Source organism: Vidua macroura, chromosome Z (assembly GCF_024509145.1).
Source record: "Vidua macroura isolate BioBank_ID:100142 chromosome Z, ASM2450914v1, whole genome shotgun sequence".
Classification (NCBI taxonomy): Eukaryota; Metazoa; Chordata; class Aves; order Passeriformes; family Viduidae; genus Vidua; species Vidua macroura.
The window spans coordinates 33,264,487-33,280,410 of NC_071611.1; the positions used below are offsets into that span (position 1 = coordinate 33,264,487).

Here is a 15,924-nt window from a genome sequence, read left to right on the forward strand (position 1 = left end):
CTGAAACTCTGCTTCCAGCTGTTTTGCAATTTTTTTTTTTTTTTTTTTTTTTTTTTTTTTTTTTTTTTTTTTTTTTTTTTTTTTTTCAATTTTCCAGCACTCTTCCAGCCCCTCTACTCAGTCCTGATGAGGCCACATCTGGAGTAGGCTGTCCAGTTCCAGGCTACTCAGCACAACATGGAGCTCCTGGAACAGGTCCAGCAGAGGGCAACAAAAGTGATTAGGGAACTGGAGCATCTCTCTCACGCGGAAAGACTGAGAACTGAGCCTGTTCAGCCTTGAGAAGAGAGACAACCGAGAGGGGAACTCGTCAATGCGTAAAAATATCTAAAAGGGGTCGGTGCCAAGAGGAAGGAGCCAGGTTGTCCTTGGTGCTTGAGCGGGGAGGTTGGACCAGATGACCCCCTTCCAACCCAGAGGATTCTGTAATTCCAGAGGTAGAAACAGCTTTTGCCTTGTGAATAATAATAATAATAATAATAATAATAATAATAATAATAATAATAATAACAACAACAACAACAATAACAACAACAACAACAATAATAGTAATATTTCCTCGTGTTCTTTGCGGAGGACCGACCCTCTCCCTCCCAGGTCTCAGCCACCGGCAGGTGAGGGTACGTCGGGGCTCGGCCGGGCCGCGGTCGGGGCTGGAGCGCTGCGCGGCTCCGGAGCCGCGCGGGGCGTAGCGCGGCGCGATTGGCGGCGAGGGCGAGGGCGAGTGCCGAGGCCGCGCCGGCGGCGGCGGCGGCGGGCGGGGCGTCACTGAGGGCGGTCCGAGGCGCCGCCACCGCCCGCCCTTCCCGCCCTGCCCCGCCGCCCGTGCCCGGCCTTAAAGGCGTGCGGGGGCCGCGGCGGCGGCAGTAGCGCAGTGCGGGTGCCGGCGGCTGCTCGGCGGTGCCCGGAGCGAGGGGGGACCGTTACCTCGGAGCGCCTCGCCTGGAGCCCCTCCTTGCCGCCTCCGCCGCGCTCCCGCCCCTCGGGCCGAGGCTGTCACCGCGCCGGGCGCCGCCAGCATGTTTGACAGGACGCGGCTGCCCTTCGTGGCGCTGGACGTGCTCTGCGTGCTGCTGGGTAGGTTGGGGGGCCGCGGAGGAGTGGGGAGAGCCGTCCCCGGGGCGTCGCGCTCCCCCCGCACTGATCGCATGCTCGCCTCCTCCTCCCCGCCGCGCCGGCACCACCCGGAGCGGGGCTCCTGCCGGCCCGCAGCCCCCGCCGTGCCTGCCGCCCCTCGCCCGCTCCCTCGCCTCCCGCTCCGCGCCCGCACGGGAGGATCTGGTCGCTGCCGTGGGCCGGGAAGGGAAGGGAAAGCCCCCCGGGGGGAGGGAGCTGCTGCAGCTTATCCACTGACATCTGAAGCTCCCTCTTCTCTCTGATGTCCTTACTCTTCCTTCCCTAACCACCTCTGTCGGATGTAAACCGGTTGTGGCAAAAGCCAGTGCTGGAGAGGTAGCTGTCTGGTAGATACCTGCACCCTGGAAACACATCTCAGGGTGGGTCGGGAAGCTGTTCTGGAAGGAGCCGTCATGACGGAAACACGCCTCATACATCCAGGGTGCTGCAGAGGCACGACCGTGCTTGGCAGCAGGGCAGGGATTCGCTGTAAGGCTGAGCTGAATGCGGTGTCGGTGTCACCGAACGACCGATGTAGCTATAGGCTGGAAGCGAGGTGAGGTATTCATTAGAGCGCGGTGTCTGCGCCCTCGTGTCCGTGTGTAGCAGGGAGAGGCGGGTGTCGGGGCAGAAGCGGTGCCTCGGTGATGGCCAGCGGTTGAACCGATACAGCCACAGCACACTGCCACAGCGCTGCAATGCTTGTCCCGGCCAGCCCAAGTATTAGCTTCCCAGTGTTGCTTTATTCTATTTCAGTCTCTATTGAAACGATTTTATGTCCTGCCAATTCGTATTAAGTCTCCTTTTATGTAATGAGACAGTGTAAAGAGCAGTGATGTCAGTTACTGATCAGAAAAGGGGCAGTTTCACTTCATAAAGAAGTGGCACCTCTCAGTATTGGGAGCCTGGGAAGTGTCTTTACTCTCTGGAAATGTACTTCTTGGTCTTAAGAAGTGCTGATTTTGGATGCTTGCTTCTTAAGCAAATAATGTCAGTACTTCAGTAATCTAAGCACTTTCTTGTCATGTTCAGTGGATAATGTTCAGGCCTAGCTCATGATATTCTGCTTGGCTGAATTTTTGGCCGATGTTTGTAGCATCAGTATAAGCATAATGACATTTGGATACTTCAAATAGCAATGGTACCTTGTAGCTAAATGCCATTAAAAAGCAAAATTACAATGAATGATACATTGCTCTGAGGTGATGTTGCAGGAGACAGAGCTTTTGCAAAATGATAGTGGATCCATGTAATCCACTGGGAGCAATCTTTATTAAGATTGGGAGTTTTATCAAACAGTGCTTTTGTGAGGCTTAAACTTTCATGCTGTTTTTATGGTAATTGAAGCAGTTTTGTCTGTCTGGATAATTGTCATTTCAAAATCTTTTATAGTTAGACAAAAAATTTTGCACTGTGCTTATGCAAATGTTCTGCATTGAGCATATGGGTATATTGTAAGTAATCTTGAGTAATCAAGGAAAGAAAAATATATTGAAAGTAAGACTGCAGAAGCATATAACTTAATGGCCATCCACCTAAAAGGATGAGGGTTTCCCTGTCCCAAGTCATTACCTGGGAAGGTAGGTTCTTGACCTTGCCCTGCAGTGTAATATCAGTTTACACACCTTTCCCTTCTCTTCCCCTCACCCTGTGTAGCATTTGGATCACAGATGCACTTATCTGGTGCCTCAGTGTGCTGGAAGGTTGCCAGACTTTTTATTTTCCCTTGTGCTTGTTTACTTCCTGAGAAGTCTGAAGAATGCAGGCAGTGCATAATATGAAGTTCCCTGACACCTGCAACTTTAAATACATTGAGTTACAGGTTTCAGTGAAACTCCAGCTGAGATAAAAAGATTTTCCATTTGCAGAATAGGAAAGATACTGGATGTAGGACAAGTTCTCTTCTTCTGCCTGACTCTCATGTGGCTGAGACAGGCCCTTAGAAGAACACAGGTCTTATGTCCCACTGTGTCTAGTGGGCTGTTTATTTTTTTTACTGAAAAAAAAATAGTTTCTGTTGATTGTAGACTTTAACTCTCATTTTTTCCCTTGCCCATCCCCCTGCCCATGCACTTTGGTATCTGCTCAAATGACAGAGGTTAACTGCCCAGATAAAGTGACTTGCCCATATAGATAAATTATAGCTAGTATCTCCACTGTAGAGACTACAAGACCTCTAACAGAACTGAAGGTTAAAAACTAGGATGACCAGTTTCACTTGGGGACTGAGCCCTCAATCTTGGTGTGGTAGCCCATGCTACCACAAAAAGGGGTATCAGTAGCATCCTCAGAATCCCCAGGGAAACTCTTGTCACTTAATATAGAGCTTTTCTTTTTTTTCCTCTTTTTTTCCTGTTTATACCTTCTCCAAAGTAAGTGCAGATGGGGAAGAAGAATTAATTTAATTGTCTCAGTAATGTTGCACTTGAAGCCCAAGTGATATCCGAGCATACCCACTTGACGTTGCAGTGATCTGACATACCCATGAACTCACTGCAGTGGAAGTGCATGATTCTGACTGTGTGTCTGACTTACTTACTCCTGGTTTAGTCAAGCCATTTTGGTGTGGTTTCAACTTTCCCAGCATAAGTTCTCCAAAAAGAAAGGGAAGGGAGCAAAGAGCTATCCTGTGATTTTTGTGTGTGTCTGTGTCTGGGATTTAGACAGATTTATTGAAAGATGTGGCATGCTTAAGATGGAGCTGAGGTAAAAGAATAAGAAAGACATCAAAGAAGAAGAGGTAGGGAGAGGGGGGAAAAAAGTAGGAGGTAAAAACATCTTGAAAATTAGCCCAATTTAGTTGCTTGAAACTTGCATCTAAGTTTCTTTTAATTACCCTTAAGAAAGAGCTCTCCCTCATCTGCCTTTTTACCCACTAAAGGAGAGAGAATTCAGGGAAAGCTGTCTTTGGTGCCCTGAGAAAATAACTCCTTCCCTCTTATCAGCACGATAATTCTATTCTTCTAAAAATAACACTGGTATTTCAGCATTAAATTAGCTTTGTATTCTGCAATCTAAAAAAAGCAAAAGCTGCAGGTTTCTGCAGTAGCTGTTCTCAAATAGTGTGAGGAGGCTGTATCTGCATTCCATGTGTGCTCATCTGCAGTGCAGGGGGTGTGTGTGTGTCTGCTGCATGTCCGCATGCAGCTCTGCAGTGCTGTAGGCAGCACCTTCCGTACTCCTCACGCTCCAGTGGACAGTGTTCAGCTGCTTCTGGCACTGGAAAGCATGAGTGGCTTGGACTGCAGGATTTTTCTCCCTCATACTTCTGTTACTTGACTCTCCTAGGTTTTCTGATTGACATTTTATATAGGATGGAGATTGACAGAGATTGGCATTCTAGACAGTAGTAAAACCATTTTTCACAGATAGATACTGAGGCTTGGTTCTTATGGTTTATTACATTCCAAACTGTCATGCAAAAAATGACAGCTTATTAGATCAGCTTAATTAGTTAGCTTGTAACTGGCGTTTTCATTAGGCACTATATATATACACATATATACACTCTGTGCCACTTTTACAGGTCTATTGTTTGATTGCAGATCAGGTTCCTTTTTCATTAAGGCAGGTAAACAACACTTAAAAGAACAAAGTTGGGAAACACATGGCAATATTCTTGCAATCAGTGGAAGAACTGCTAAATACATTTATCTTTAGATCAGACTCTCACAAAGACAAAGATTAAAGGAAGCTCTGCAGAGGTGACCTGAGCGATAAGGAACACACTTTCTGTCACAGCTCTGGGATGACTAACATCTGGTCTGTACTTGTTGGAATTCATGCCTAACGAGTGCTGGGGTGCAATACAAGACAACTGTATTTCTTTAGTCCCTTGTCTGACTATGCAATTGCTGACAAGCTTATTACTTATAATAATAAGTAATTGGGGAGTGTACTTGTCAATATGGGATTGCTGGTGTAATGCAAGAGTACATCCAACCCAAGATTAGAAAAACTGAAGCCTTCTAAAGAATGAAACCCTTGGTGCTCTATTCACTTTTCTGCAATATATTGGAAATAGTAAATAATTACTTAAACTTAAAACTGCTGTGGAATATAGTTATGTTTGCGTGTCTGAATTTACTTGCTTCTGGTTCAGTCAAGACATTTTGTTGTGGTTTCAACTTTCCCAGCATAAGTTCTCCAAAAGAAAGGGAAGGGAGCAAAGAGCTATCCTGTGATTTTTGTGTGTGTCTGTGTCTGGGATTTAGACAGATTTATTGAAAGATGTGACATTTAGTCTTTTTTCTTTCTCTCCATGTCCTACCCTGTGTCTGTGGGGAAGGTGAGACTGACAGTCTTATTTATACATTATGATGATGATTATTATTTTTTTTTCATGAAACTACTTCTGAGTAAGAGAAGGACTTACAGTCCTTCCAAACAGAAGGACAACTGAATCCAGAAGTAGTAAACACTCACATTGCTTTCAGCTTGCTGTTTAAAGACTGCTGGAATGTTTTGTGATACATGACAACATGCTAAACAACAGATGCATGTGTACAGTGAGTTTGCTTTTGCAGGGTGTTACCTGTGGGGGTGAGATGGCTGGACCACCCTGCACAGTATTTTGCATTCAGTGCTGTTCTTCTCTCTTAGGAGTGTTTACTTGCGCTGCCGCTGAAGACTGCAGTCTCGGTGACAATTAAAGTATGGCTGTGCAATCAGGGAAGGTTCCTTCTATGTGGGTTAGCACTTCCTGATTGCCCTAGTTCAAATAAAACCTCCTCCGCTATTATTTGTGACTCACTGACATATGTGTCACTGTTCTTATTTTCCACATCATGTAGGTGCTAAATACTTTTTCTAGTGCATGAATACGTTGTAAAGCTGTAACAGGTACATGTGAAAGAGCAGTTTGCTTTCAGTGACACTATCCACCAGGTATCATGGTGTGGTATTTATTAGGTTGACACTCTCAGTTAATTGGAGACATACTTGTTACCTGAAACTGGGAAAATCTTTCCTCTCCTAATTCTTTCTTCTTTGCAACAGTAATTTTTTATTTTCTGCAACATAAAGAAAGACGCTTTATCAGAGACTTGCTCCCTCTTGATCAGAAGCCTGCAGAAAAACTTTACGTAAGAGATCAATTAGTTAATGAACACTATTCAAAGTCAGATTCATATTCTGCCAGCTTTTGCTGTTGTGTATTTTGTAATAACTTCTGACACAAAACCAGCAGTTCTTGCATTTACTTTTTTACAGCAATGGGTGAATCCTAGTTCACCTTCCAGTGCCTTCCCAAGAGCCCAGTCGTGAACTCAGGGCTATATTTTTTTCTCTTGACATAGTAGAGCAAGATGCTTATCAGCTCTTGGGTTCCTTACCAGCTGCTTGAGTCCTGGTGATTTTTTTTTTCCTTAGCCTTAAGCAGTCAGAAGGGCTCTTGCAGCTTTTTTACATGAGGGCAGTGACCTTTGCAAGGAGGGGCTTCTGACATTTTATGTAGAAAATTAAGTATCACACTAAAATTAAATCATAAAATAGCTTATCTCTCATAGCTGAAGAATTCCTGCCTCCCCTCTATACTGCTTGAGTATTTATTTATGCTGTACTGAGTTGATGTAACATGCCTCCTGGTTTTAAAGGGTTAGACAGTATAAACTGATACTGACTGAAAGCAGCTTGGTTTGAAGGCTGCACAATCACAGCCCTGGTAGGAGAAATAAAGAGCTGATTACTGGTTGCCTGCTACTGCATAGTTTTATGTAGGAGCACTGTTGCTGACTAGATGCTGATGAGGGGATTAAGCTGTGGTAATCCTCTATCTGTGATTGTGTTGCAGCAGTGGAAGGCAGGTAACACAAAGAGGTGACCTGACTCTTGGAAGTACCCAATGAGAAGAGAACTTGAGCCTTGTAGTATGCCAACTGACTCGGATTTACTATCCCCCACAATTTATAATCCTCTTTCCAGAATTAGTCCAGGAGAATTAAAACAAACTCACCTTGGATGGAGGAAAAGAGAAAAAAGTGCTGAACAGAATTGCATAGAAATCTATTGGCAAGACATGCCACACAGAGAAATATGGCTTTAAAATGAGCTTGATTTATTGCTATATCTGCTTGGTTTGGTGGGGGTGCTTCTCTTCCTTATCCCCTGTGCTGCAAAAGAAGGTCATAATTCTTAGGTTTTATTCAGGTAAAATAGTTGATTGAAAACAACTGAAAAATCTACAGACACTAGAAATTCAGATAATGGATGACTAGCAAACAGCTAGTTTTATGACAAGAATTAAAATAATTTAAAGCTATTTTGAAGAAGCAAGATTTCGTTAGGATCCTTTCTGAAACTGATATGGTTTTGTTTGTTTGTTTTTTGTTTTATTTTTTTTTTTTTTTTTGTAATCCATGTTATTGCCTCTACGTCTGGAAACACTAGTCATGCAATGATAGAATGTGTTGGAATGGACCTTAAAGACCATATAGTTCCAGCCGCCCGTCATGGATAGGGACATCCTCCACTAAAACAGATAGTCACTTCAGCTGTAACAATAAATTTCTCAGTCCTGTCAGTGAGTAGACTTATAATCAATTTACCAGCCAGAATGGTTCAATCCTGCAATTTTAAAACTAAAAAAATTGTCCTACTTATATTAAGGATCTGATGCCTGTCTCTTCTTGTTTAACAATTGACTACTAATGACTTGACCCACTTTCTACGAGGAATTTTCATTTTTCAAGTTATGAGACTGATCTTACAGGTACAGAACCAAAACTGTCTATTGATAAACCTGTGTTGTGGTTTTGGCTCTACTTTTGCCATATTCTCTGGTCCATTCATCCTTCTTCTACAGTCAGATAGAGCTGTTAAAATCAAGACTGTTTATTTGTATGTAAGACAAAAATTGACCCAAATAAACATATTTAACAAATTGTAATATAGAAAGATAATGTTTAAACTTTCTAGTGCACTTATGAAACACTTTTTCTGTTACCATATTGAGTTACAAGAACAGGCTGCTTTTGCTCTGTTATGGACTTTACTAATTCATCTTTAAGAAGCTGTGACCAAGAAGTGGTCTGACTCAGAAGTTTGGGAAGGCACTTCAGTTTGACTTGTATTGTACTTCAGCTCAATTTTGGCATCTCTCATTCATGTGGTATCTTGATATTTGGCAATAGGAAAATGAAGGATTTTTAAAATTTTAGATTAGAAAATACAGGTGTGTCAGATCAGGACACCTATCTTGAAATGTCTATCCATCAGATGCTGCTAAATGAAACAAAAGGTATGGATGAGCCATATCAGTACACTGTTATTTCTGTGGTGCTGCTGAGTACACGACAAGATTTTCTAGACATAGCCTAGATTTTAGTGCCTCCTCTCTTCTTTCTACCTCTGCTAAATAGCAAGTTTCAGAGGAGCTGTGTGGGGTCTCATAAGGTAGCTTCAGTTTGTTACTTAGCCATCCTTGGTTTGGAAGAAGAGTCACAATGTTTTGTGATCCCTTTCCTAGGAAAGGAGAAAACTACCAAACAGGAATTATGCTCAGTTTTTGCCTTAGTGTAGAAGGAATTACATATCAAATTTTAGCACCTCAGGTGACTTCTGCCTCTCTTAGAATACAGGGACATTTTTACCTCAAATTAATACTAGTGCATTTTTGTCCATTTAACTTAGTTCTCTTATTGCCAAGAAGTCTTAGGTTACTAAGCCACTGAAACTAAGCAATAGGTGCAATATTTTCTGAAACTGGAGTACTGGGATGGTAAGGAAAATGAATATGTCTAAATTTGTCTGCCTTGTTTTGAAGCATGGAAGGGCAGTGAACTGTGCTTATCTTAAGCTGAAGGGGTGGTTTGGAAGCTGGTGGTGGAGAGACCTGAGAGAATAAACTGCTAATTACAACCAGAAAACTTCTCATATGCAGCAAGCTAATGGCCCTTAAGGGGTACAGAAGGCAGACAGTAAGATCGAGCCTGTCAAATAGTCAGAAACTATTCTGTTAAATTCCAAAAATCATCTTTGTCATTATTTTACTTAGTGTCTGCTTTACTTGGTGTTCCATTGAGTGAGTTTTTCGTAGTTTTTGCTGACTTGTGGAAACTGGGCTTCAATTTTATGTTCTTAGGTAAGCCTACAGTGCAGCACTAGTATTCAGCTACAATACTCCAAGCCAGTGTGATGACTAGGTCTAGCACTAGTGGAGATCCTGGGAATGGAAGTCAGGTCATTATTTCTGCATGTAGACTCTTTTCATTCTTCCCATCTCTTCTTTAAATATAAGAGTCCAATCATCAACACTAGAAAATTATATACCTTAATACATAGAAACTGAGATTACAAGTCTAATGCTGGTAACTTCTACAACAAATGGAAAGCAGCACCTGGTCTATTATATGTACTGTAAAACTTTCTATGCTGTGGCATTATTCATTGTACTCAAGTGTGAAGAGCAATGTTGTATAAATATTTTTGCCAGATTCTCAAGTAATGGACTTTAGGGGCAGTCTCCTGAATCATTACAAAACAAACTGCTCTGATAGCTCAAGAATATATGGGGTATGTTCTCTTTTCCCTTTAAAATCTGTTTAGATTTTTTTTCTTTTTATAGAGTTTGTTCTTACAGTGTACCATTAGACACTATAGACTTCAGTCTCACATGAAAACAAAGTTCTGTTCTCTTAGACGTGGTGGCACGCAGCAGTGTGTGCAGTGTAAAGTGACGTTGTGGTGTATGACAGGGTGTACAATGTCATGGAAATTCTGAGTCCCTCTGTAGCACTGCTGACTTTGTTAAAGACTGTTTAAATAAAATACTGTTATGCTTGTAGGATTCATTGGAAAATGAGCTTTTACGTTCCTGACAACTAATTGCCTATTATATTTCTAGGGACTGAATGGTATTTCAAGTTAGGGTGTGTAGTTATAGCTGAAATACTCTGAAAGCCTCCTGTTGTGCACTCCCACAAAACAAAGATGAAAATGGGAAAATAGTTACAACTTCTGATGTTTAAAAGAGAAGTAGTCTTGAATGACATTCAGAGTTAGTGTCACCTACATTAAAAAAAAAACAAATCCCTCCCTGTCTTGCCGACCAACTGACCTTGACAGTTCTGTTTCTTTGTGTTGCTGTCCTGCCCTGTAAGGTCTGTGATTTAGGTAGATTGTGTGCAGAAATCTACATCTTTAAGGGCATGTACATTGTTTTTAATTCTCCATACAGTACCGTGAAAGCCTTTAACTGAATTTGATGCTGAGTACATAATGTAAGCAGTGAGGAAATATTTCATTTCCCCTACACAGGAGGGGTTATAGTGGGAGAAGTCACCCTTTACTCTGGCTACAGCCAGCTGGATTCTTCCCATAACTAACTAACCCCTTGAGCAGCACTGCAGTGCAAAAAACTGCTGACCTCTCCTGTTCTATCCATCTCTGCCTCTGCCCCCACAGTGTGTTTTAGCTGTTAGTCTGGGGTCTTCAATGTTTTCAGGTCTGTCAGTAATGAGGCAGTTGGCCTCAGCCAACTGGATGAACTGCTAATGACCTCTAGGATGGTGTCCATCCCTGGGCCAGCTTCAGCCTCCTCTTCCCCCTCTCCAGAGCAGAGCCCAGGGCACAGTCTTTGCTTGCAACCTGCAGTTGGCTCACTTGTCCTGGTGTATGTTTTGCTAAGTAATAGAGCAGGATAGAATATATTACTGTCTTGTTTCTGCATTTTTAAATTTGCATTTACACTTCTCTAAGTGCTCACAGGAGAGACAGTTGCATGGGTTTTAGAGCAACCTTTTTTAGTGCTTGTAAAAGTCAATTTTTAAAATTGAAATGTAGATATAAGGGAGAATACACTTGTCCATGCTAATGTTTTTAAACAAGAGTTTTGACCTGTTCTAATTAATTTGGACTATAGATAACTGAACTAGTGCTCACATGCAGTAGACTCTGCTGAATGCAGAGAAACTGGAATATGATGTAGTTCCGTCTTAGTAAATGACTGGACTACAAATTGCTTGTGTTGAGGCTGTTCAAGCTCAGAGGAAGGTTTCCTTTGCTTCCTGCCTCCATCATCCTTGCCTGGTGTAACAAAAAGTGGCAAGGAACTTGCTCAATTGCTGATCTGGCTTCTCTGCTGGCCAAGTCATAGATCAGAGGACAAGTAAAAATGTACATAGCATAAAGTTGCAAGTAGAATTGTAGGAGAGATTAGAATATTGTTCATGCTTTTAAACACATATATCCTGTTTACTGAAGCCTATCACAGCTTCTGGCATTATCAGAACAATCAGTTTGCTGGTATTAGAAATACTTCACATTCCTTAGCGTAGAAAAGTAAGATAAAGTTCTTTAAAGTGGCTAGGAGGTAAGTTGTGGGCTACCCTGTCTCAGCTACTGCAAATAAATAGTGCACTGATTTTTCTCTTGTACACTCCTTATCTCTAGTTATCAAAAGTCTAAATGTTTTCTCATTATTTTAATTTCTTCTTCCTCTTGGTAGTTTTTTGTGTTTCCAGAACCTCCTATTTTAAAAGGTGTTGATTCCTTCTCTTGACTGTTCATAGAAAAAGAATTTCAGCCTGTCTCCTTTTCTGCAGAGAGCAGTAACTTTTACAGATGTTTCCAAACTCTCTTCATAAGCATGAAGTTGACCTGAGTTTCTTTAAATCTCTTGCCTACTTCCTTACATCACTATACACTGAAAAATGAAGAGTGAAGACAACATGGTTGTCCTGCCTGAAAATAAAAGCAAAAATACATGTGTAAGAGTAGGAGAACTTAAATTCTCTCTTGCTCTTGGTAGCAATTAACAGTTGTATAGATTTAGCTTGAAATGACTCTGTGGTGTTATTAACAGTATCATCTGTCTAATAAGAATGTAAGCTGTAAAAAGTAGCTCATCTGTTTTGAGGATATAATTTCATGTGTTTTGTGGTTTCTCTGGTACAGCTAGAACTGTTTTTTGGCACTCCCTAACTAAACTATAAACTGTGAATTTCTTTACAAAACCTGAAGCTGGCTTTGTCAGTATATCAAGTGCAGAATATACTGATCATATTCTTCAGGGTAAGTGTAGAGAAACATAAAAACTCTTCTCAGTCTCATGTTAGTCCAGTACAGGTTCTCTTAATTAACACTTAGTTGTGAGTTCATTGCAGCATGAAGAAAACACTTTGGTTAATAATCAAGTTGGAATGTTCTCATTTGCTGTAGTATCCCTTAGGGGTAACTGCCTTTCTCCAAGTTTCTAGATATTAATTTGCTTTGTTGAAGAAAACTTGCTGATTGAGGACTGGATAGGAGTATAGAGTAATATTGCCTTGGAGGACTTGAAACAGCAATTCAGTGTGAGTTTGCACAGAACCTCAAGTGGAGATTCAGTCACTTGCACAGATAAGGAGGCCAAATGAGTTAGTTAACCTGTGTTTACAAAATACAGTGCATTCCTTTGTACTGTTTAAAATTGTGGGGAAGAATGCACCACTGATCAAGATGCAGTTTCGTAAGGTGCTGAAGCTGATGTGTCCCAGTCTGTCCTTGTCCTTGATTCCGCATCTTTGGCTACATGCTCTCACTCTATCCATTAAGCCAGCTCTTAGAGTAATATAGTTGGCCAGATGAGCAAGTGGCTCTGTAAAAAGTGTTGTGTGGGCATGGGCTTATCTTTTTGGACATGCTGATGTGAAAACTAATGCCAAGGCAAGAAAGGGGCAGTGGGGGATGGCCAGAGGTGGGAGAAGGACAGGACAGTCTAGGTTGTCTTGGGTTGCTCTTGAAGGCTGAGCCAAATTTTGTGAGTGCTGCATCTGGTTGAGAACTAGTAGTACAGTATCGTTGAAATGGTAAAACTTTGAGAATTTCTTTCCTTTTAGACATAAAACAATAATATTCTTTGCTGATCTTAAATATTTATGGCAACTGTTGTAAAAGACACTAATTGGGCTCTAAATGCTTTTCTCCTGTTTAAGAAAAACAGGCAGCTTGCTGCCAAAGCTATATGGACACCTGGAAGTCTTCAAAATTTGACTCCAAGCTTAAGCACCTAACTCTAAAATTACAAGCGTGATAAACAGATCAGATCAGTAGTGCAGTGTTACACACATTATAAAAAGATGATGGATTGGTACTCATCACTTCCATTTGTAGGATAAACTATGAAATTTAATTTATTTTTGTTTAGTCTTAAAAAAAACCCACTAAAAACATAGTAAATCGACATTTTTTGATTAAGCAGATTTCCTTTGGAAAAAAAAAAATTCACTTTCTCCCCTTGGGTACTGGTATTTTATTTTTAACTTTCTTTTTCTGTGGGCAGAGGACCATTCTCACATGGACTTCCTCCCTGTTCTCCTAGCCTGGACCTCCCTTCCTTCCCTTCTTACAGGCAGTTGTCATGCTATGTCATCCAGTCAGATGTGATCAAATAGTTCCTGGAGGCTATGTATATTACTGTGAATTTCTGTAAGTTGTCAGTGGAAACTACACTGCAACTGTCTTGGACCTACAAATTAGAGTTGGAAACTCCTTGTGAACTCAGTATATATACCTCATGTAACTGGACAAATGTGTGTTGTCCTGTTCTTACCGTTCTAGCCCAAAATTTAGAGGCTGTTCCCATACCTGCAATCCCTGCTGAATAATTCAAACATTGTTCTCACCTTTGTCTCCCTCTTTACTATGTGGTTTTTTTTTTTTTTTTTTTTACTAATTCATGTGTATGAAACTTGTTTACCTTTCTTTAATAGGCAAAGACTTCAAATCTTTGGAGTCTCTTTTCCTGTTCAACTTTGTTACTACATCTGTAGCTTTCAGGGTTATAAAATCATAGGATATTTTGGGTGGAGGTGATCTTAAAGATTATCTCCTTCCAATACACCTGCCATGGGCAGGAACACCTTCCACTTGACTAGGTAGCTCCAAGCCCCATCCAGCCTGGTCTGTGGGTTAGCTAGGATCTATTTGTGTGAGCATTGTAGAAGTCTGTCCTTTCTTCTTTCTTAAGTCACACAGCACTGGAGTGACCAGGTTGTTTTCTCTTTATAATTAGAGGGGAGAGAAGGGTCAGAGGACTGCTGTCTGTTTCTTGCTACTACCTAGCAAAACAGCCCAGAATCTGTTAGTCACTAGTTCTTGACAGGATAAACTGCACAATTTTTACCAGAAAGTAGATGAAATCCAATTCTAATATGTTCCAGTCTGAATTATAGTGACTTCAGGTAATAGTCTTTTTACAGCTGAAGGTCATCCTTTATAGGGTATGAATAACAGCTAAGCCATTATGAGCCCTTAAGGTATAAAGCTACTTGGTTCAGAAGAGCACTTTGAGGTTACTGCTGGTACTGGCTAGGTATAAAGGAAAAGAATTTATACTGAGCAGAGGATAAGGCGTGAGAACTGCTCTACAATCTACAGGATTGCCTTTTATCCTGGTGATCTTGCATGAGATCTTGGTCACTCTTTGCTCCAGTTTGTAGAAGCTAATGCGACTGAACATAAGTACATTCCTCAGAAGTTCAGCCAGCTTAAAGGTCATGGAGATGCTTGGCACCTCTGATGGCAGTACTGGCCTGGTTTGTTCATTAGTGGTGGGGTTTTTTTCTGCCTACAATGAAAAGTTCAGGACTATTTGCTTACATGTACTACGTGTAGTCTTCTCTCCCTGTAGAATGAGCAACAATAAAAATGTTGCCACTGTTTGGGATAGGTTAATGATCAACTGAATACCACTTCAAAAAATCTTCCAGTCCACTATTGGAAAACAGTGCATCATTCAGATTGCAGTAAGAATTTAACAGTAATGAAAAAAATGGAAATGGGCAGTTAGTGTGAGATGTGTAACCGACTTTGAGGTTTTTTTGTATTATTTTAATGTAGGTGATACAGATGAGTTTTGCAGTAACTTTGAAACTGTTCTCATCTGACACCTTTATTTGCTGCTTTTCATTTTCCCCCCTTCCCAGGTCAAAAGTTCATTATGTGTTATAGTTCTTGATATTAGATTGTAGCAGCTTTTTGTGGAAGACAGGTATTTATGTCTGTGAAGTAGTCCACTTATGCAAAACACAAGCTGCTGCTTAAGTTAATCATGAACATGTGATATTTCCATATGTGAAAATCTGGCAACCTGTTTGAGAAGATATGATTGTATCAAACATGTAATGGGATTACCACTCCATCATCCTGCTTGGTATGCAGCAGCAGAGGTAAAGACAGGAAGCATGGACTCTACATTATGTTAGTGGAATCTTGCCATGGCCTTGAGAGGAGCTGAAACTTGGCTCCAGGCATGCAGACATACAGCAATCCGTGTGGTCAGAGTGAACTTTCTGAGTTCTTCAGTGTAGCTCCCTTCATATTTGAAGGGCTGCAATTCTGTTTCATCTGCTTCTGTCTGCCACTTGTGCGTGGTCAAGCTTCCTCTCTTTTCTCAGTCATTAAAGCAGAAGGAAGGAGAGAGACCTTTGAGATAATAGTTGATTCAATGGTATACCATGCTACATAATGAAAAACTTTGTGCTTGAAGTTGAATAAGCTTAATGCCATTTGTGTTTTGGCTCACTTTTTCTATATGGGATGTTAAGCATCAGTAATGTGGACAGTTTTCATGTTTCAGATTATTTGTGAAAAAAATTTCCCCCTGCTCCATAAGAGGATTTTAAGTATTCTGCATCTCTTTCCTTTTGAGGAAGAGGAGTTGAAAGCTGGGGTGCTACCAACCATGTACAGTTTCAATATGCACTTCACAAGCCTTTGCACTGCAACTCAGCAGCCCAAAGAAGGGGCCCAGATTTATCACTGTATTCCTGCTGTTTCACTCTTGATGTCTTTTCTTCTAATGAAGTATATAGCAATAAGTGTACTTTA

The 15,924-nt window shown here is 41.4% G+C and overlaps 1 protein-coding gene across 3 annotated transcripts in view; it reads left to right on the top strand.

The window, feature by feature from the left end:
- Nucleotides 1-808: 808 nt before the first annotated feature.
- The window catches only part of PLPP1 (phospholipid phosphatase 1), a 64,586-nt gene continuing 49,470 nt past the window's right edge, over nt 809-15,924 (top strand). Inside the window, exon 1 of one of the 3 annotated variants that reach the window (XM_054003969.1) lies at nt 809-1,077. In XM_054003969.1, the coding sequence (XP_053859944.1) occupies nt 1,020-1,077 (58 nt within the window). In that variant the 5' untranslated portion in view covers nt 809-1,019. The remainder of the gene's footprint in view (nt 1,078-15,924) is intronic. The other 2 variants (XM_054003968.1, XM_054003970.1) reach the window with 2 other exon arrangements.